The sequence below is a fragment of the Anabrus simplex genome, chromosome 7 (genome assembly GCF_040414725.1).
Source record: "Anabrus simplex isolate iqAnaSimp1 chromosome 7, ASM4041472v1, whole genome shotgun sequence".
NCBI classification, from domain to species: domain Eukaryota; kingdom Metazoa; phylum Arthropoda; class Insecta; order Orthoptera; family Tettigoniidae; genus Anabrus; species Anabrus simplex.
The window spans coordinates 42477936-42501718 of record NC_090271.1 but is presented as its reverse complement, the minus strand read 5'-3'; the positions used below and the strand labels follow the sequence as shown (position 1 = coordinate 42501718).

Sequence of the window (23783 nt, the reverse complement as noted above, 5' to 3'; positions counted from 1 at the left end):
CTACCTCTGAACCTGCATCCGCAAGTAAAATATAGAAAATATCACTATTGTTAAGTCTGTGTGATGACATGTTTATACACTAACACAGCCGACGCCGTGTCTTGAACAAAGCCCGCTTAAGCAGAAGTCAAGGCAAGGAGAGCAGTTTCACAAACCATCCGTACTTCTACACAGACATCCTGATAACTGCTGTATTCTAATGGAAACTAAATGGACTAACAATCAAGCTGTGAACGGGAATCATATGACATTCGCACAACTATATTTAAATGAAGGGTATGTAATACGGGCGCCATCCACATTGGAAAAGGCAACAATGCCCAAATCATGTACGGGCAAAATGCGCTAAGTGTTTATACAGCCAATGGCCAAAGTTTCGCATGAAACTATTGAGGCATTATTCCTCGTGATATCTGAATACTTGACTTTGCAGTATGGTATCTTTGACCAAATTATGAGAATAATAGTAGTTAAAAAAACACACACAATGTCAATATCATAATATACATACATTATGCTAGAATCCATGAATGGCAGAACACTTCGTTAGATATCACAGCATATTTACAGAATAGTAACAACAACAACAAAACTGTTAGTCCACAAAAGTAATGATTTTATTTTTTTTAAATACAGAAGATAAATTATTCATGGTTCAATTTTGTATGTCAATTCTGTAAACATTCCCCGTTGAGCATAATTTTTGTGCGAAAGAAATCCTTCCATTTTCACCTCTTTTAATGCAGCTTTCTCAGGAAACTCACAAAATTCCCTGTAATTGGTAGCAAAAAAGTATGGCATATACGTTCAACAGCACACGGCTCTCAGGTTAGTATGTATGTCAACTTTTAAGTAGTATATTTTGAACAGCACAGCACAATGTGTTCTATCGTTACTTTGTTAATGTGCAGACTCTAGACTTTCTATAGCATGACAAGTTTAAGTAAGAACCTGGAAACCAAGTGATATAAGTGCTAGTTCCATCTGCTGGTATGACAGAGAGAGCAGACTAGTATGACAGTAGACAGAGTAGCTATCTCTCTCCCTTCGCTATGAACAACTTGAGTGCTTGTCATTACTTAACACACTTAACATATTTCTGATAGGATAATATACCGTATTCCAACAGTCTTCAATAAAAATCGCAACACAGTGCAACAATCAGCATATGAAAGCCAGCAGCACTGGCTATTTAGGCCTGGATCTTGCTAGACCACAACTCCATGTTGCCACGCCATGCACAATGACAAAGCACTGAGCTAGGGTACTATGACTTAACGGAAACTTCTTCCATCAGAGCACTGACTTGCATTCAGTATTCAGCAACATTGGGAGATCGTTCATTTTGATTGGCTCATGGCAGGACACTCCTCATACTGATCAGAAAGCCATTGATCTTGCACGACTAGGAACAGAAGGGCAGGAGGGAATTATTTCAAGTTCACACTTCTTGGAGGGTTTCACTTTGAGTTGCCAAGCTCTAGTCAACAGTAAATTAAATTGCCAGCTCACTTAAAAGTGGAAGGGACAACATTAGCATGCTGTAACCAACCAAATCACTTACCGCACTAATAACTGGTCTATTGTATGAAGTGATGGATGAGTTTTTACTCAGAAATAAAAGGGAGAAGAAAAAGCTGAGGTATATTTTGTATAATCTGGTATACAGCACAAGCTTTTAGCACAAGTAAGCTATAATTTTTAAAGCCATCCATTTTCAAACAATTTATTTTCTAACTTAAAGCCTGGTTCAAGCTTCACATTTGCCATTTCCCTTGTTCACCAGAAAAACCAAGAAACAAATGTGAACACTAAGAGGCAAACAAACCAAGTCTCTTTTTTTTTTTTTTTTTTTTTTTCAAGTTTAAGGATATGACCAGTAAAAACTTACACAGGTTACTGAAGGACAGACTCTGCCGTCTGATATGACCATTGCTAGAAGAGTGATTTCGAGCTAGACGGCACCACATATTCACTTGAATGTATGACCAGAGTTTCAAGAATAGTACAGAATATATCATGCACACAGTGGTAGCTCCAACTGAAACAGAACAATTGCCTTATTAGCAACAAGCACAAAACATGGATCAACTTTGGCTTAGTAATAACAATACAAACAACCCATTAGTCCTGTTTCCAGATACAGTGTCAAGGAGGGCACCGAGTGTGATGTTCCTAACAACTTAAAACCATTAATTTATGAGCTATTCTCAGACACTGAAATTCAAATTGAAGTCCATCCTAATAAGACTAGAAAATCACTAATTAAAGGAATGCCACAAGGTAGACCACTTTTGTCCATACTCTTAATATAACAATCGATGGGGTATTGAAAGACCTGATCAATTCTGAAGTGGTGAGCAGTTATGGCTTGTTCGTGTGCACTGACTTCAATAACCTGTCTTCAGTTCCATTTCTTGATCTAGCCCTGATTGAACGAGTGAAATCTGTATTAGAGATCTTATATACAGTCAAAACAGTTTACTGCAACATTCCTTTTAACGACGTATTCAATATAATGGCAGAATCTAATGGTCCCATCTAAATCCTACATAAACACTGATTTTTAATTGCTTAATACATCATTTATTAAGACCTATATCATAAAATAGTGTATTTTGATTGCATTTTTGGAGAAATGCATCTATTATAACATCCAATGTTGATGTATGTTACGCATTTGGGGATTGCTCACAACAATGTAAAGCTTATTTTCAAACTCTTGTTTTCAGTAGATTGTATAATTCAAATCAGTCTGTCAAATAGTCAAAGCAAGCATCGTTCTGAAGATGTTGCAAAAGAAAGGGAAAAGGGTTTGATGTTGAAAAGTCACAAATAATACGGCAATTACAAAATGTGGAAGCTAAAGTCAGGGTTATAAGTATTCAAAGTCCAAGTTCAACGTGCATTACCGGTGGACACAAAAACCTGCCATTCAAGTGCCCAACAAGTGTCAAAGCATTCAGCGGCCCAAAAAGTGCCAAGTTTCCGTAAAGAGGAGGATCTACGGAAATGTGTGATTTTGCTATGCGTATCTAGGTAAAAATACCTGACCTCCCTAGAAATACAAGCCCGGGCCTCTTGTTAAGAAGCAGGCCCTCTACCCCTAGACTGTTTGGAAGACTTATAACAATAACGGTAACAACCACAACAATAATAATAATTTATTTTTAAACACTAGTGCTAATACTTGACAATATTCGCAGATCATCATAGCACTATTCTTAATTCAGTTTCCATTGAAATTTATGGGTCTGGAATTGTGCTACAAGAACTGTTTTATACCATACAATAAATAAATAAATAAATAAATAAATAAATGGTACACTTTATAGTGTCTCACCTTATCAATAAATATTCAATTTACAACACAAATATGTTTAAGCTGCTATTAATACTCACTTAAACTGAAGCCAGCACTCTTGACATTTATTACCACCATCGGAATCAACACCATCTCAAAAATGTTCAAAATGTGAGCAATCATTCCTAGACGATGTGGAATAATTTCCTAAAACAAGATTTCTTAATATTACTCATTAGTAACACAGCACCAACAAATCTATTACAATATTTATACAAAAATGCTCTTTCTTTAACTTTTTTCGTTAAGTTGATGGGCTATTTTTATTCAACCTATGTCAACAGAGGGAAATACCTCAGCACTGCAGAAGCTAGTCTTGGGATGTCTAACTTTCAGTACTGTTCATTGTTCTAACCCTCTTTACCTTTCCTTCAACCCCGACATGTCCCTCTTCTAGGTACCAATCTGTATAACTCCCACTGAAAATTAAGAAAATGCTTTAAGAACATAAGAACATACATATACAACTGCTATATCTGCATGGGAGCTGTTGTCATTACTGTAAGCACATACTGTAGCAAAGTACCAATATACCAGATCTGAAAGTTCCATATTCATGTTCAAATGAAACGTAAGGGTAGAACTTCAGTTTTTTCCCATGAGCTAGCATCGCATGAGCATGCTGCACTGCTCAGTGGTCTGTACTCTTGTTAACACCTAACTTAATTGCTCGAACAATGCTACCAACTGTTATTGAAGCGCTCTTTTTCAGTCTGTGCACGTCCTTCTTCCTCAACTTTTCCCATGCTCAGATGGGGTTACAGGCATGAATAATGTATCGCAATTTGTCCTGGGCCTTGTTTTATAGCCAGATGTTCAAGACGCCAACTCTATGCCGAGAGATGTATTCACTATTTCTCATTTTCTTGGTGGTTGGCAGTGTGATGTGTTGGGACGAACAAAAGCACCCAGTCAGAGGAATCAACCAGACATGACTGAAAAACCTAACCCATACCAGAATCAAACCCAGGGTCTCTGAACCGATGGCTTCAGAACGCCTCATTTAGAAGGAGCCGATCTGGTCTGCGCACATCCTGGCTAGTGACAAATCAGTAACATGTATTGGGTGATTAGCAAAGAGCCTCTTGAAATGAATGATGCCCCACTTACAGTTTCATGACAGACCATTGGTCTAGTGAATAATAAGAACAATAATAATTGGGTACAACTTACAATCATTCATAAGTATTGCTTATAACTTTTTATGGTTTCACAGTTGGTAATGAAAAATCTGTGTTGAATTCTTACAGCAATTCCATGCTGAATTCATATCTGCCACTAGTTGTGTTCTTTCAGCCAACTTCTCAGAAAACTGTATGTATTTTAAGATATTTTACTATAAAATAATTCCTTCTTAGTGCAGGTTGGTGGATCCTCAACAGTGACAATGAACACTTCTCTCTCCTACAAGTCACACAAGATAAAATTTACAAGATTCCACATACTAAGTTATATATTACAACCACTGGGACAATAATGAAGTCCTATAAAACAGTGAAAATACCACAATTCTGTCACACATACTTTGCCCAATGTTTGTGAGAAGTCAAAATCCTACTTCTTTCACTTATAAATTTCTTCCTCTGTTGAACATCCCAATTAACAAGAACTCTTGCAATAAATTATTCAAGAAAGGCCACTTCACACTATCTAAACATTCATTTAATACACAGAGATATGTTTTTTTAAGTCATCGTAACCATGTTATATCTTTCGTGCCAAGGAGTAAGAGTGCAAGTCATGTTATAATGGGTCCTCATTGTACAAGTTAATGATTTAATTTTCAACAGTTAAGTAAACTATTACCAGTATTAAAACACGAAAATACAGTTTTCTGAAATATGTTGATGTAGGCCTATTCATTCCAAACCCTCTGCAATTAATACTGCCTCTGTTTTTAAAAACTTCAAACTTATGTCCTTAAAATGCATCTACTTTTGACATGCTCTTAACACGGAAGATATAGTACACTGACTGAGCAAATGTCATGGGATAGCAAAGCACTGATGCACAGGTGGGTTGTCTGCGCACCACATGCCCCCTGTGCCAGCGGCAGTTGTATAGGAGACCTTGTGGGCAGTGGCTGTGCATGTAACACTTCCAACATGAACATCGTCTTGAGCTGACACCGTTCAAACGGGGTATGATGGTCGGTGCCCGACGGATGGGAAGTGCGATTTTGGAAGTGGTGCAGGAATTCGGCTTCACATGATCAACCATGTCCAGGGTGAATCGTGTCACTGTCCATAGCAGATGAATGACCAGCCATCCAGCCACCATCGATGACCATGACCGGCGACATCTGAGACAGATTGTCAATAGTGACAGACGGGCAACCGTGCAACAAATCACAGCTCAATTCAACACAGGCCGTGCTAGACATGTCTCCCAGTGGACAATTCGTAGGAACATTGGTTCTATGGGGTATGGGAGCTGGCGCCGCACACGGGTGCCACTGTTAACCCAACGCCATCGGGCACAACGACTCGCATTTGTCGCCAGTCACCAGGGATGGAAACTGGAACAATAGCGAAACATGATATGGTCAGACAAATCAAGATTTCAACTGCACCATGCCGATGGGAGGTACCGTGTATGACGCAGATCACATGAAGCGATGGATCCCGCCTGCCTCAAAGGTGTGGTCCAGGGTGCTGGTGTCTTATGGTCTGCAGTGCATTTTCCTGGTATGGAATGGGCCCCTAGTTGTTCTGGAAGAGACTTTGAATGGTATATGGTATGTTGAGCTGCTCGGAGTCCATCTCCACCCATTTTTGGCCTTCCAGCGCCCAGACGGTTCTGCGGTGTTTCAAGATGATAACGCGCTGCCACATCGCTCCCACGTCGGGCAGAAATGGTTCCAGGAACATGCAACGGAGGTCCAACGACTGCCATGGCCACCCAGGAGCCCCAATGTGAACCCTATCGAGCATATCTGGGATGTCCTGGAATACAGGCTCCGTGCAGTGGATCCTGCACCCATGAACAGACCAGCATTGGCGGCCGCTCTGCAAACGATTTGGTATCAGCTGCGTCCAGAGGACTACCACGGGACTTGTCGACTCACTTCCACGGTGTCTCACTGCAGATCGCAGGGCCAGAGGAGGCCCCACACGCTATTAAGTGACTATCCCATGACATTTGCGAAGTCAGTGTACATTCCTAATATGTGGGAGCACAGAATATACAGTGCGAAAACCTTAGTCACACTACTGAGTTCTGCTGACATTTGTCAGTTTCTGTCTGCTTTGGAGGCAGTTCAATAAAAATTCTGTACACTGCCAGGTGTGCCGAAAGATGTACGTAAATTTAAACAGCAGTCTCATTGTAGAAATGCACATCGGTGTCCTGCAGAACTAACAGAAGCACTGGGTGATATACCTTTACCATATTAAACTGTCCGCGAAATACCCACCAGTTACCATTTGGTCAAGGTGAACTTTATCTTTCCTCCAATCACGTGCCGTATTGCAACTCTTCTCCTCATCAAACTTTCTTCTCACAGCACAAGTAAAAATTTGCTTTGGCTCTTCAATAATGTGGAGCTTTTCTTTAGCCATGAACGATCTATAACAAGAATCACGCGAGCCATCCTAAACACGTGCTACTACTAAACTGACACTATGCAAATGACGCGATGTATGTACTCAGCACACTTCTTTGTTGTGGTGGGATTGGATTTGCCAACAGACCTGGCAGTAGAATACCAACTTCCAGATTTCTGAATGTTAAGAACACTGTACCAACCTTGATGCAAATAATACCTGCTACTGAACATTTTGCCACCAGAATTTGAAAAACTATAGGGGGCATTATTTACATATAAATGGTTCTTAAACTGTCTGTACTAATATTGATACATACTGGAAATTACCTCTAACACCATTCAAACACTTCTGCACACATCTTGAGAGGTTTATATACTACATGTCCCTTCCTCCATGGTTATGCTGCAGACTATTGCTGATGTTACCCCAGAGTTCCTCCACAGTATCAGGAATCTGCATGTACACCTTTTCCCCTTGAAGTATTCTCATGAAATGTCGTATGGCTTTTAGTGCCGGGATATCCCAGGAAGGGTTCGGCTCGCCAAAGTGCAGGTCTTTCTTTTTGACTCCCGTAGGCGACCTGCGCATCATGATGAGGATGAAATGATGAAGACAACACATACACCGAGCCCCCGTGCCGTAGGAGTTAACCAATTAAGGTTAAAATCCCTGACCCGGCCAGGAATCGAACCCAGGACCCTCTGAACCGAAGGCCAGTACGCTGACCATTCAGCCAATGAGTCGGACAAGTATTCTCATAAAAAACATAAAACGGTCACAAGCCTCAGCTCACAGTCCATTAAACAGTGAAATCTTCATGAACAAGGACAAGTGACCTTTCAGAAATGAGGCATGTTGCCCCATCTTGCTTAAACAGCAAGTACACTCGTCCTCTGTTAATTTGGGGATAAAATTCATCCAAGAAGGCCAAGCAGACATCCGTGTTGACTATGGAATCAAAGAATACAGGCCCAGTAATGAACTTTGTAAGTCATAGCACGCCACACACAGATCATGTGGTCATGTAGGGGTTGCTCGTGCAGAAGGATAGGACCATCACTGAACTCCTGTTCTTTTGGGAGTTTTCATGTCCCTACTGAAGAATCCATAGATAAACAGTAACATGTCCAAAGGACCATCTGAAACCACATTCAATAACCCATAGCAACTTTTTACAAATATACCTCTTATCCTTTCACAACCTTGTTGTACATCTGTCGCTTACATATTTTTTCAAGATCTTCGAGGTTTTTACAATATTGCTGAAAACAACTTCTGTACTTTTTTCTGAAGATCCGAGGTTTGTACAATATTGGTCCATGCATTGCTCAGTATGGTTTGGCTTTCAAACCCTTCAATACACGTTTGAAAGATTTCCCACTCATGTGGACTTGTTGGGTCAGTCTCAAAGTGGACTTCTAAAGACTCCTAGTTGTTATTTCATTACTTCTTGCCATAATTTGGTGTCCAGACAGAAGGCGCTTTGTTCTTTGGTCCATTTGCAATGGATCCAGTTGCACACCATTTTAGTACCAAATCTTGAATGCTGCTTTACATTTGCATTGGTCAAAGACGAAATTATTTCAAAAATAATTTCTGCATTTCCTTGAGAGAACTGGTACGTATGTATGTCTACTTCCTCTTTTTTCCTCGAATTAGTGTTATATAAAGGATTGTTGCCCAATTGTATTTCCTCTAATAACAATAACCACCACCACCACCCTCTAATAAACGTTCCCCACCCCCTTTCTCTATCATTTCTTTATCAATTACTACGGCAAGTTGTTTTGAGTTGAACCTCGTATTTCTTTCATTATTTCTTCCTATTTTTTAATATATTTTTATTTGGCTTTATTCTTTTTTAACGTTTTAAATTATTTTAAAACCTATATATCCACTTTGAATTTGACAAAATTAAATCCTACACTGTTTTCCTAAGACTTCATTCACGTCACCTTTTACTCTTCGGCTGGTGAAACAAATGTCTACAAGACCTGCCTAGCAACGACTTTACATAAGTGCATACTTGATCTGCTTATGAACTTCAACTATATTTGTTTTCGGCGCAAGATAGTGATGTTTTGTTTACTCTCTTGACTGTGATTATTGTGTTTTGAACATTAACTGAATTGCTACGATATGATACAATGTTAATTTTTTGCCTGTGTTCAATATATTAGTTGTTTTAAGATCTTCGCTAATTGGCTGATGATGACACTTGAAATGTGTTGAAACCGGTCCCAATAAACAGGTTGTAACTACTTTTTAGTTCAACTTACTACGGAGTATTGAAAGGTGGATCCTTCCCTATAATATTGTACATCTTCTTACTTTGAATATGTCGTGCTTGTTCACAACTCACCAGTCTTACTTGACAACAATAAATCATGCAAAAGAAAGTAATAACTAAAAGTGGAGGGAAGTATCTGGCAAGATGAGACAGGATGAGCTAGTTATTTGACGACAATCCTCTAGAATATTTATAACCGATGAAATTAAATTGGAGTTCCTTTCAATAAAAACTTCAAGTCTTCTCACGAGACATACATATCATACCTTTTCCTTCCTACTTTCCTTTTTTTTTTCTTTCTTTTTTTTTCACATGGATAACCAAAGTGATAGCCCTCAACTCCTTATGAAAAGTTTCTATTGGTGCACGGTTAATGATACACTGGACTGCACATGTTTAAACAAATTAAACCCAAAGAAACTCCATGCTCAACTTCTATTAACAAAATTTTATGAAATTAACTCCATAATAAATAAATAAATAAATAAATAAATAAATAAATAAATAAATAAATACTAAAAATTAAACATACCACAGCAAGTCCTTTCTCGATAACAAGAGCCACAACAACATGCACCACAGCATCTAAAAAATCAAACAAAAGGAAAAATTTAGTGGTGAAACTAACCAGAGAAAAATACAAATCATTAAAGTTAAAAACTGTGAGGATAATTTTTCCGAAAAAGAGAAAAATATGTCATTGAATTTACGTCCCACTAACTACTAATTTTAGGTTTTTGAAGGTGCCGAGGTGCTGAATTTAGTCCCATAGGAATTCTTTTACATGCCAGAAAATCCACCAACATGAGGCTGACAATATTTGAGCACCTTCAAATACTACCAGACTTAGCCAGAATTGAACCTGCTATGTTGGGGTCAGAAGGCCACTCAGCCCAGCAGTCAAAAGAAAGGGTAATAATAATAATAATAATAATAATAATAATAATAATAATAATAATATACATAATCATTTAGACCGTTATGCCTTTCAGTGTTCAATCTGCAAGCTTCTGTGAATTTACAAAACATCGCCACGATCCTCTACTTGCAACTAGTGGTGTGGCCTCATTTACTTCTATACCTCTAATCTTTAAATAGTTAGAAACAAAGTCAAGCCATCATCGTCTTGGTCTCCCTCTATTTCTCTTACCCTCCATAACAGAGTCCATTACTTCTCTTTTCCTTAACTTATCTTTCCAATTCCCTTCTTGCTACCCGTTCCTTTCCCATTCTTTTTACATGTCCAAACCATCTCAGTCTTGCTTTCTGTATCTTCTGTATTAACGGTTCTATATTTAGCTCTTCTCTGATTTTAATATTTTGAATTCTATCTCTTGTCTTTTTAACTGATTTTCTTCAAAATTTCATTTCTACTGCTTGGATCTTACTATCTTGTCTCTTATTAGTTACCAGCATTTCTAGTCCATATGTTACAATTGGTATGAAATACTGTTTAGATAATGTTAATTTCATTCTCTTGGGCACTTTGTCATCCCATAAAAGCTCTGACTTGATAAAATGTTGTACCTTTACTTAGTCTTAATTTCAGGGCTGATTTCATTACTTCCAATAATAATGCTGCCCAGATATGTAAACTGTTCTACATTTTCTAACAGTTCTCCATTTATGTTCACTTGACTTCTCTTTTCCCTTTTCCACAGTGCATGACTTCAGTTTTCCTTTTACTAATTACTAGGGACCTGAAAAATTAGCATGTATTTGTTTCAAAATTAGCATCTATTTTTTCCAAAATTAGCATCTATTTACAAAGTTAAAATAATCACATGGTATTATTAATGTTAACGATTCCAAGTTTATGAAGTGCAATTATTGTCCTTGGTTCACACACAGTACAAATTCATTGTTCAAACGAAAGCATTGTCAGTACTTCGGCATTGCTTTTTTTCAAATTGCACCGTCTCTCTTTAACCACTGTTGTAATGAGACAACATGCACTCGCTATCTACGTTGTTCGTTGGGGTTCACAACTCAAGACAGTATTTAGCAAATATGCTGAACTCTGAACTGCAGTTAATGCAAGCATGACATCACATTTTTCACTTTCTTTCAAACCCAGATGAATTGCACGTTTCAAAGAACAGTAACCAGACCAGATATTGTTTCGTAAGAGATATGTTACTCCAAACAATTTCTCAAGCTCATCTAATTTGTAAGTGTTATTCAAAATTATATTTTTTTGATACAAAGCTTGAGAAATTGACACAAAATGCTTATGGTTGGGGTCTTTAGCTTTCAATGTGGCTAGCTTGCACTGTGAAGAATGAGCAGCTTTGACAAATGTGTCAACATGCAGCCTGCTGTAGAGGAGTGAGCTTAATCAAAACATCAGTTGCCGCAAAAAAATTCCCCTCACAAATTAAGGTAAAACTGGTGTCAAAGTTATGCAGTTTGGGGTAAAGGAGATTAGAGGTAGGATAGAGAGACCCTTCAAGTTCAGTAAGGAGGTCAACCAATCCAGCTGCATGATGTGACAAAAACCATGTGGAGTGAAGCCTATTCACTTCTCAGTCACTCAGATCAGTCAGGTACTTAATACCACAGCTGTTGATGTCTTTCATATCAGACATGTCCGACTCGTTGGCTGAACGGTCAGCGTACTAGCCTTCGGTTCAGAGGGTCCCGGGTTCGATTCCCGGCCGGGTCGGGGATTTTAACCTTAATTGGTTAATTCCAATGGCACGGAGGCTGGGTGTATGTGCTGTCTTCATCATCATTTCATCCTCATCACGACGCGCAGGTCACCTACGGGTGTCGAATAGAAAGACCTGCACCTGGCGAGCCGAACTTGTCTTCAGACACTCCCGGCACTAAAAGCCATACGCCATTTCATTTCATATCAGACATCTTGAAAAATGTAACATCAGTAAAGTAAGCACTCCAACCGAAGACAACCTGAAACCAACTATTCCACTGTGTTATGACAGGTGCAGGAAAAAGCTTTGCTTCCTTTGAAGCACCATACTATTATGTTAAGAATTTTAAATAATTATATTTTCGCTTTCTTGTGTTCAAAAATGCAGACTTGCCATCGCAACCACATGATTTAAATCTGTCATCTCTGCAACCGAACTATTGCCAACCAAGTTGATCTTACGTGCCCAGCACTGTACATGCATAAAATGATACCCTATGACCACACTTAATGTTTCATAACACCGGGTCATGTACGGGGCACTGTCACTTAAACACTTTAACTGCATCATATGGTACACTATAACTGCGCAGAGCTTCTAAAACAGCATGAGAGCAGTTTGTAGCATTTCCTGCATCAAGATAGTTCACAGAAACAACATGCAGCTCTCTTTTCGATCCGGCTGGGACTTTGAATATGATGTTAAAAACACAACATCCCATTCTATCTGTAATTTCATCACAGAGTATGTTGATGTTCTTCCCCACTAGAGCCTCTGCTGTTCTTTTCTGGTGGTCAGATGCAACTTCTAGAAAGGAAGAAAGACTTAAAATTATAACAAAATAATTTAAAATTACTGGATCAATTGGGTAAGGGTAAGATAGTTCGATATGGAAATCGCACTCAAATTCGGTATCCTTCAATTTTGCGCGTGGTTTCGATGTCGTAATACCTAAACCGTACCCGATCAATGAAATCGAAACTTACCCGGTAAATATACTTCACGTCGAGTTCTCACACATGGCAGCTCTTCATTTGAAAACTCAGTTATCCAGGCTCTTACCTCTTTGCTTCCCAGCTTTTCCAGAGGTATATTTGCTTTTCAAATACTCCAACTGTGCGTTTCAAGAAGTTATCTCTGGAAATTTTTCGTCTTTTACAACTATCTAACTGTAAGCACAGAAAACTGCTTTCTTTGAGACGTACTGGCAGCAGGGACTGAACTTTCGTTATCGCATCGCTTACCCACGTTTTTCAGATTTAACACGTTTCACAATGCTATCCTTTTTTTCCCCACCCAACTCTGCAATTACAGTACTTGCAAAACACTGTAGCTGAATCTGTGGCACATAAACCATCCTTTGCATATTGCTGAGCCCTTTCGTGTACAGTTTTTGTCGTCCACCCCATAACCTAAATAATAGCTCGACTTTCTACTCTTCACCAAAGAGAATGCTCTTCACTAGTTTCAATTTTGAACAACAGGAAAACAATGCTGCATCTATCTCGTTATTTCTGTGATACTCAATTTACATTTCAATAATTGATACAGATCTTATTCCCCTTGCTATTCCAAAGCCTACTAGATACTAGAAGGACTGGACAGAAAGCCAATTTCTTGCATTAAAAGTGGGGAAATAGTTTTTCTCTTTTCCACCACTAGGTTCGCGTTTATGTTCTGTTTGCCGCGAATTCTATGATTACGTGTGTTACTGCAACATGATTTATGAGAATAAATCACATATTAAACCTTTTATAAGGTAAAACCTTGTCTAACATGATGGAATATATGAAGAGTTTTGTCGTTTTTAAATTTATTTGGTCTCACGATTTGCAATATATGGATAGTTGCCGAGATGCATTTAACGTTTGTTTAGTTATGTGCTTCCAAATTACTGTCAAGGTGGTGGTGGTGATTATTGTTTTAAGAGGAAGTACAACTAGGCAACCATCCTCTATATAACACTAATCAGAGAGAAAAACTGGAAGGGACCCAACACTTCAAAAAATGAAAGTATTGGCCAAAGGAAGACAAGGGCCACGAAGGGCGTGATAATGAAAGACTCCGAAGCCTTCGGAAACCTAATACCGTCGGGGTTGGCAAAGAACTAGAGTTGACCAAGGAAGGTCAGATAGGATAGATGAAAGTGAGGAGCCTGGCACAAGTGGAAGAAATGCCAGGACTCAGCTAAGGGCCCCGTGGTCGCCAACCCACACTCCAAAATTCAGAGCCCCTGAGGCCAATTACCGTTAAGTTTCTCTTTCCATTCTGTAGGCTAAGATGGTTTATTTTTGCGTGCCTAACTGCACATCTGACACAGCGAAGAAATATACACAAATATAAATTTTCATACTTTTCCTAAGGATCCGAGTTTACAGGAGAAATGGAGGCTTGCTATTTCTCGACAGGGCAGCAGAAAAGGATCTCTTTGGGCTCCTAATGATAAATATCAAGTCTACTGTTGATCTATTCGGTCTAAAGCCATATTGTTCTTCCTTAACTGTGTTTCTATTATATCCCCTCAGTCTTTTGTCTATGACTTTCTCCATTATTTTTAGCTCATGATAATAGGGTTATACCACTATAATTTTCACATTTCTTCCCATTTCCTTTTTTGAACAGTGGTACAATGCTTCCTTGTTACCAATCTTCAAGTATCATTTCATCCCTCCATATGGCATTGAGGGTTCTGTATAGCCACTATAGTCCAATACTTCCTGCTGCCTTAATCATATCAGCATTGAATTCATCTTTTCCACTTGCTTTACCTTTGGTCTTTGCTTTCACTGCCCTTTCAAGTTCCAAGCATGTTATCAGGTTCTCTTCCTTTTCTCTGTCTATTTCCATTTCTTTATCTCCTTCCTCCGAGCAGTCATCCTCATCATAAACACAACCTAAATGCTTAAAATTATCTACCTATTCCAGCTTTGTATCACCAATCTGACTTTTTTTTTTTTTTTTTTTTTTTTTTTTTTTTTCCGTCACACCGACACAGATAGGTCTTACGGCGATGATGGGACAGAAAAGGGCTAGAAGTGGGAAGGAAACGGCCGTGGCCTTAAGGTACAGCCCCAGCATTTGCCTGGTGTGAAAATGGGAAACCACGGAAAACCATTTTCAGGGCTGCCGACAGTGGGGTTTGAACCTACTATCTCCCAAATACTGGATACTGGCCACACTTAAGCGACTGCACCTATTGAGCTCTGTGAATATGACATTCAATCCTGTTGAATTTTTTACCTACTGACATCAATTTAATCTTTGAAAGGCTAATTTTCATATCATACTCATTGCACCTATTTTCAAGTTCCAAGATATTAGACTGCAGGCTTTCGGCACAATCTGCCATTAAGACCAAGTTGTCAGCATAGGCCAGATTGCTTACTACATTTCCACCTAACTGAATCCCTCCATGCCACTTCATACCTTTCAGCAGATCCATGTAAACTACGAACAGCAAAGGTGAAAGATTACAGCTTTGTCTAACCCCTGTAAGTACCCTGAACCATGAACTCATTCTACCATCAATTCTCACTGTAGCCCAATTGTCAACATAAATGCCTGTGATTGATTTTAACAATCCACGCCCTTAATTCCATAGCCCCCAGGATCGCAAACATCTATTCCCTCTGTATCCTGTCATATGCTTTTTCTAGATCTATGAAACAAACAACTGTCTATTCCTTTCATAAAATTTTTCAATTACCTGGCGCATACAGAAAATGCGATCTTGACCAGCCCCTCTGTGGTCTGGGGCCACACTGGCGTTCAACTTCCTCTCAACCCCTGATCATACCCTCCCTTCCAAGCTACCAGTAATAACTTTGCCTGGTATACTAATCAATGAGATACCTCCATAGTTGTTGCAATCCTTCCTGTTCTAATGTTTATAGATGGATATAATTACTGCTTTTGTCCAATCTGAAGGTACCTTACCAACACTCCATGCTAATATTACTACTCTATCAAGCCATTTCATCCCTGCCTTCCCACTATATGTCACAATTTCAGGTCTAATTTCATCTATTCCTGCTGCCTTATGACAATGGAGTATTTACCATCCTTTCCACTTCCTCAAGCATAATTTCACCAACATAATTTTCCTCCTCCCCATGAGCTTGGCTGTTTGCAACACCACCAGGATGATTTCCTTTTACATTGAGATGATGTTCAAAATATTCCCTCCACCTCTCCAGTGATTCCCTGGGATCTATTATGAGTTCACCTGAATTACTCAAAACACTGTTCATTTCCTTTTTCCCCTCCCTTCCTAAGATTCTTTATTACTGTCCAGAAAGGTTTCCCTGTTGCTTGACCTAGCCTTTCCAGGTTATTACCAAAATCTTCCCATGACTTCTTTTTGGATTCAACAACTATTTGTTTCGCTCTGTTTCTTTCATCTACGTACAAATCCCTGTCTGCCTCGGCCCTTGTTTGGAGCCATTTCTAATAAGCCTTCTTTTTACGTTTACAGGCTGCTCTCACTTCATCATTCCACCAAGATGTTCACCTTTTCCCATCTTTACACACAGTTGTTCCTAGGCATTCCCTTGCTGTTTCTACTACAGCATTGCTGTATGCCACCCATTCTCTTTCTATATCCTGAACCTGCTTACTGTCCACTGTTCAAAACTTCTCACTAATCGTATCCATGTACTAATTTCCTCGTCCTGAAGATTTTCTACCCTTATTCGTTTGCAGACAGATTTCACTTTCTCTATCCTAGGCCTAGAAATACATAGTTCACTACAGTTCAGTTAGTGGTCTCTATCATCGAAAAATCCCAAAAAATCCTGTATATTCCTAACAGACTTCCTGAATTCAAAGTCTGTTAAGATTTAGCCTATTATGGATCTGGTACCCCTAGCCTCCCATGTGTAGCAGTTAATAGCCTTATGCTTGAATGTATTCGTAACTGCTAAACCCATACTAGCACAGAAGCCCAGCAAACGCTTACCATTCCGTTTAGCTTCCATATCTTCCCCACATTTACCAATCACCCTTTCATATCTTTCAGTTCTATTTCCAACTCTCGCATTGAAATCACCCATTAACACTATCCTATCCTTGCTGTTGACCCTGACTATGATGTCACTCAATGCTTCATAAAACTTGTCAATTTCATCCTCAACTGCACCCTAATGTTTCATAAAACTTGTCAATTTCATCCTCAACTGCACCCTAATGGTGAATACACTGGGACAATTCTTGTCCTAATTCCTCCAACTGCCAAATCTACCCACATCATTCGCTTATTTACATGCCTAACAGAAACTATGTTGCATGCAATAGTATTCCTGATGAACAGCCCTACCCCACATTTACTCCTAGCACATCCATATGCATCCTCTTTGCTGACTCAGCCAGTTCTACTTTCTTCCATAAGCCCCATTAATATTGATAGCTCCTGACTGAATTACATTTTGTTCGCCAAGTTGTTTCCAAGGAGTCCCTCACCTGTCAAATGGGAGCGGGACTCTGTTACTCCCATAGATCTGAGGCTTGCTTAAAAAGTTTTGAGCTTGGTAAATCCATGAAGCAGGATGCTATCCTACTTACATAGTCCAAATGAGGCCTACTTACACACAGTCCAAGTGAGGATCTCTCCTCTAACGGGTTAGAGACCACTGGTGGATTGTATAGTCCTAGCCGCTCAAGCACAAGGAGGGCCATAACTCTAGAATATGTCAGATGCCCACTTCCATTCCTAGAATATGTCAGATGCCCACTTCCATTCCATAGCAACTAGAATCCCGACTCACAAGACCAATTACTAGGCCACTCGGCCATGCCCGTGGTTCTCACACTAGGCCATGACTAGAGTAACCCACACCATGAACAATAATAATAATAATAATAATAATAATAATAATAATAATAATAATAATAATAATAATAATATCTCCATGACACAAACTCTAATTGGCCTTGGCCTACCAAGCAACGGCTGCTCAACCCGAAGGCCAGCAGATTGTCAGGCAACACATGGTCAGCGTAACGTATACTCCTGACCAGTATTATTGTATTTCCAGACCATGTCGGCTATCCCACCATCAGTCAGCTCCTCATTTGTTCTCACATAGGCCGAAAGCACCTCCAACCAGCACTCAGATGAGATAAAGCCTTCCAACATGACCAAGAATCAACTACAGGGCTCCCCGATAAGAAGCAGACACGCTGTTCCTAGACCATGATGCCGTGACTGCTCAAAGAAAAAATTTGTTCAGAAATTGAGATGTCCCTAGCTACATTGTACAAGTGTATAGTGGGATGGGGATTGGACTATTATGTCAATAACACATCCTGTTTGCATAAAACAAAGGGCTTCGCTCTCTGGGATTTTTGGGAAGTGTGTCTCTTAAAAGGTACAAGTGCCTCAACTCAAAGTGTTGCGAAATTTGGCAAGTGTGGAATGTAGTGTTTACCAAGTCATTTTAAGCAAGCCTCGGATCTATGGGAGTACCAGAGTCCCGCTCCCATTTGACAGGTGAGGGACTCCTTGGAAACAATTTGGCGAACAAAATGTAATTCAGTCGGGAGCTATCAATATTAATGGGGCTTATGGAAGAAAGTAGAACTGGCTGATCAAGCAAACAGATAGGTAACAGTCATTGAAAGAAGCCACTCTCGCACTTAACACTGCATCAAGAAGGCTACTCAGAAGTACTTGTTTGATGCCAGAATGCTAAGGTTTACTCAGAATACAATTTAGTATACGTGGAAATGTCTCCGCCGGCCCCCTGGTGTGGGGTAGCATGCCTGCCTCTTACCCGGAGGCCCCGGGTTCGATTCCCGGCCAGGTCAGGGATTTTTACCAGGACCTGAGGGCTGGTTCGAGGTCCACTTAGCCTACGTGATTAGAATTGAGGAGCTATCTGATGGTGAGATAGCAGCCCCGGTCTAGAAAGCCAAGAATAACGGCCGAGAGGATTCATCGTGCTGACCACACGATACCTCGTAATCTGCAGGCCTTCAGGCTGAGCAGCGGTCGCTTGGTAGGCCAAGGCCCTTCAAGGGCTGTAGTGCCATGGTGTTTGGTTTGGAAATGTCTCCAGGAGACTGGAAATGATGTCAGGAGACTTAATGTATAACAACCCTAAAGCAGGATTGTTTTCTGTGTCTACAAGCTCTACAGAACCACCAAATTAGAGCACAAGCACTACATGTGGACCTCCACAAGGTTTCTACAGTATGAGTTTATAACCACACGGTCAGAAACAGGCTTGAAGATTCCAATTTAAGATCCTGACAACCCGCTAAGTACCCGCACTGGCAGGAGACTACAGTTTGCTAGAGATCATCAGCATTCACAGCTAAGTCACTGACGTGCTGTTTTCGGATGAATGCTGTTTTGCATTACATCTTTCAGTGGATGTCTGCAAGTATGGAGAAGACTTGAGGAGGAATGTTATGTGACAGTTGTACAATCTACTGTTGCTTATGGAGGTGGATCTGTTATGATGTACGCAGGCACAAGTCTCAACACCAAATTGTATTCATGCTTGATATTACATTTTGCTTTTATGACACAGTGACACAGATAGGTCTTAAGGTGATGTTAGAATAGGAAAGGACTATGAGTGGGAAGGAAAAGACAGTAGTAGGAGAAAAGGGAGGAGGAAGTAGCTTCTGCAGCTATCAGGAAAGATAGGGCTGACCAGGAGTGGAGGGGATCAAATGAGGTGGGTAGGGTTGAGGCTCTGGCCATGGGGGATTCCATCGTTAGACACATGGGGAAAGTGTGTGGAGGAAAGGGTACCAGGGTAGAGTGTTATCCAGGAATTAGGTTGAGGCAGATGTTGAGGAAAGTAGAAGAGAGGGAGGAGGGGAAGGAGAAGGTGGTAGTGTTTCACGTTGGTACCAACAACGTAAGGCAAGCTGATATAAGTACCAACATAGTTGGAGATGTGTGAGATCTGGTAAATGCAGCACGGGTGAAGTTTAAGAAAGCAGAGATTGTTATTAGTGGAATACTGTGTAGAAGGGACACTGACTGGAGGGTGATTGGGGATTTAAATGAGACTATGGAGTGGGAAACTGGGAGTGAAATTTCTAGATCCTAATGGGTGGGTAGGAGATAGGGATCTGCGCTCAGATGGCCTTCATTTAAACCGCAGTGGTACGTATAAGTTGGGAAATTTGTTTGGAAGGGTAATAGGGAGGTACATTCAGGGAAACGGGATGGCCTAGGGAGTGGTGATAAGGGAACAGGAACTGGAAATCAAGTAGGGATGACATAAAATTGTTAGTGTTGAACTGTAGAAGTATTGTAAGGAAAGGAATAGAATTAAGTAATTTAATAGATATATATTTACCAGATATTTTAATAGGAGTTGAATCATGGCTGAGAAATGATATAATGGATGCAGAAATTTTCTCACGGCACTGGAGTGTGTTTAAAGATAAAAATTTCATTGTTCCGTATTGAAATTATTGATGTTAAAAATTAAATAACTGGAAAGGAGGTTCAACCTATTCAATACTCAAAAGAAAGAAACATAGCAATCACATTTCTATTTAAATGCGACCGGTTTCGACCTTAGTCTAGGTCATCAGCCATAAAAAACATGTAAAATGTTTATGAATGTTGGAGGTCAGTTTTTCATTCTGTTAGGCACAAAGACACGACACCACCGATCTTGATCTTAAGGCCCATGTAACAGAAGGCTTTTTGTTTAGCTTGGTTAGCTTGTGCATTTAAAGATAAAAATTTCATTGTTCCGTATTGAAATTATTGATGTTAAAAATTAAATAACTGGAAAGGAGGTTCAACCTATTCAATACTCAAAAGAAAGAAACGTAGCAATCACATTTCTATTTAAATGGGACCAGTTTCGACCTTAGTCTAGGTCATCATCAGCCAATACGGAACAATGAAATTTTTATCTTTAAATGCACAAGCTAACCAAGCTAAACAAAAAGCCTTCTCTTACATGGGCCTTAAGATCAAGATCGGTGGTGTCGTGTCTTTGTGCCTAACAAAGTGAAAAACTGACCTCCAACATTCATAAACATTTTACATGTTTTTTATGGCTGATGATGACCTAGACTAAGGTCGAAACCGGTCCCATTTAAATAGAAATGTGATTGCTACGTTTCTTTCTTTTAAGTATTGAATAGGTTGAACCTCCTTTCCAGTTATTTAATTTTTAACTGGAGTGTGTATCGTAGAGATAGGATAGGAAGGGTGGGAGGGGGAGTGTTCATTCTGGTGAAAGAATAATTTCTAAGCTACGAAAAAGTTAAAGATGAGACACATGAAATTCTAGGTGTAAGACTCATTTCTAAAGATAATAGGCAACTTGATATATTTGGAGTGTACAGATCAGGAAAGGGTAGCACTGGCGCGGATTCGGAATTATTTGATAGGATAGTCAGCTATGTGGGAAACGACATGGAAAGAAATGCGATTGTAGCGGGAGATCTGAATTTGCCAGATGTCAATTGGGAAGGAAATGCGAACAACAGGAAGCATGACCAACAAATGGCAAATAAGTTAATATGGGAAGGACAGCTGATTCAGAAAGTGATGGAACCAACTAGAGGGAAAAATATCCTGGATGTCGTGCTGACAAAACCAGATGAGCTCTAAAGGGAAACTGGAGTAATAGATGGTATTAGTGATCATGAAGCTGTTTTTGTGATAGTTAAAAATAAATGTGATAGAAAGGAAGGTCTTAAAAGTAGGACTGTTAGGCAGTACCATATGGCTAATAAAGCAGGCATGAGGCAGTTTCTAAAAAGTAACTATGATCGGTGGAAAACGGTAAATAAAAATGTAAACAGACTCTGGGATGGGTTTAAAGAAATTGTTGAGGAATGCAAAAACAGGTTTGTACCATTAAGGATGGTAAGGAATGGTAAAGGCCCACCTTATTATAATAGAGAAATAAAGAGACTAAGAAGGAGGTGCAGACTGGAAAGAAATAAGAGTTAGAAATGGCTGTGGAAGTAAGGAGAAATTGAAGGAACTTACTAGAACATTGAATCTAGCAAAGAAGGCAGCTAAGGACAAGATGATGGCAAGCATAATTGGCAGTCATACAAATTTTAGTGAAAAATGGAAGGGTATGTATAGGTATTTTAAGGCAGAAACAGGTTCCAAGAAGGACATTCCAGGAATAATTAATGAACAAGGGGAGTGTGTATGCGAGGATCTTCAAAAGGCAGAAGTATTCAGTCAGCAGTATGTAAAGATTGTTGGTTACAAGGATAATGTTGAGATAGAGGAGGAGACTAAGGCCAAAGAAGAAATAAAATTTACATATGATAACAATGACATTTACAATAAGATACAAAATTTGAAAACTAGAAAAGCGGCTGGAATTGATCAGATTTCTGGAGATATACTAAAGACAATGGGTTGGGATATAGTACCCTATCTGAAGTACTTATTTGATTATTGTTTGGTCGGGGGAGCTATACCAGATGAATGGAGAGTTGCTATAGTATATGATTTTTCACGAGAGTTTAATCCTGATGTAAACAAATAGGCGGAGCACCTTAGCTTTGCACGTGGACACAGACGTAGTTGATTGGAGAAGCAATCGTCGCACTCACTGGACTGTATGCGAGCTCGAAGAAAATTAGTACGTGGCATTAATTTAATTTTATCTTAGTTTATTACATTTAGATAGTCTGAAAGAGTACGTAATCAAATTAAAATATGGTTGTCATATATACCGGTGTGTATCTATATTTTTTAAAAATAAAACAGTGATTAAATAACGAGATATGAAGGCAGAAGGCGTGGTGTAATGCAGGAAGTCTTCTCATAGCGAGGGAAAGTCCCAAGCTGTACAGTGTGGAGATAAGGTGTTGCATCTTGCAGCAGCTGTCAGTGTCAGTATTCACAGTGAGAGAAATGGAGCAAGAGGTGCTCTAGCCTACGATAGCTTTCTTTAATATTCAGAAATGAATAAATAAATAACGTAGGCCCTAATCTTCAGCAGTAGATCTCCCTTTAGACCCCTCTGTTTAGTTTCGCACAGCTCAAAAACTGTTCCTCGTCTATTTTAGGTAAAATGCGCAGCACTGTATGTCCGAACACGAGACGTTGACGGGGCGGAGGTCAATACTACACGCTCAGCGAATCACAACTCTTTCTTTGGCTGAGGCGTGGACATGCCTTGTTTACATCAGGATTAAACTCTCGTGAAAAATCATATAGCCCCTGTGTATAAAGCAAAGGGTGACAGACAAAGCTGAAAATTACAGGCCAGTAAGTTTGACATGCATTGTATGTAAGCTTTGGGAAGGCATTCTTTCTGATTAAATTAGACATGTTTGTAAAATTAATAACTGGTTCAATAGAAGGCAATTCAGTTTTAGGGAAGGTTATTCCACTGAAGCTCTACTTGTAGGATTCCAGCAAGATATAGCAGATATCTTGGATTCTGGAGGTCAAATGGACTGTATCGCGATTGACCTGTCTAAAGCATTTGATAGGGTGGATCATGGGAGACTACTGGCAAAAATTAGTGCAATTGGACTAGATACAAGAGTGACTGAATGGGTTGCTATATTTCTAGAAAATAGATCTCAGAGAATTAGAGTAGGTGAAGCTTTATCTGACCCTGTAATAATTAAGAGGGGAATTCCTCAAGGCAGTATTATCGGACCTTTATGTTTTCGTATATATATAAATGATATGAGTAAAGGAGTGGAATCTGAGGTAAGGCTTTTTGCAGATGTTATTCTCTATAGAGTGATAAATAAGTTATAAGATTGTGAGCAACTGCAGCGTGACCTTGAAAATGTTGTGAGATGGACAGCAGGCAATGGTATGTTGATAAACGGGGTTAAAAGTCAGGTTGTGAGTTTCACAAATAGGAAAAGTGCTCTCAGTTTTAATTACTGCGTTGATGGGGTGAAAGTTCCTTATGGGGATCACTGGAAGTATCTAGGTGTTAATATAAGGAAAGTTC

The 23783-nt window shown here is 39.5% G+C and overlaps 1 protein-coding gene across 2 annotated transcripts in view; it reads right to left on the bottom strand.

The window, feature by feature from the left end:
* Window positions 1–23783, bottom strand: part of mdy (midway) — a 117733-nt gene that overhangs the window by 62805 nt on the left and 31145 nt on the right. For both annotated transcript variants that reach the window (XM_067150644.2, XM_068228564.1), the window contains exons 4-6: window positions 9735–9787; window positions 3403–3511; window positions 1892–2041 (exon numbers count right to left, since the gene is read on the bottom strand). In XM_067150644.2, coding sequence (XP_067006745.2) covers window positions 1892–2041; window positions 3403–3511; window positions 9735–9787 — 312 coding nt within the window. The remainder of the gene's footprint in view (window positions 1–1891; window positions 2042–3402; window positions 3512–9734; window positions 9788–23783) is intronic.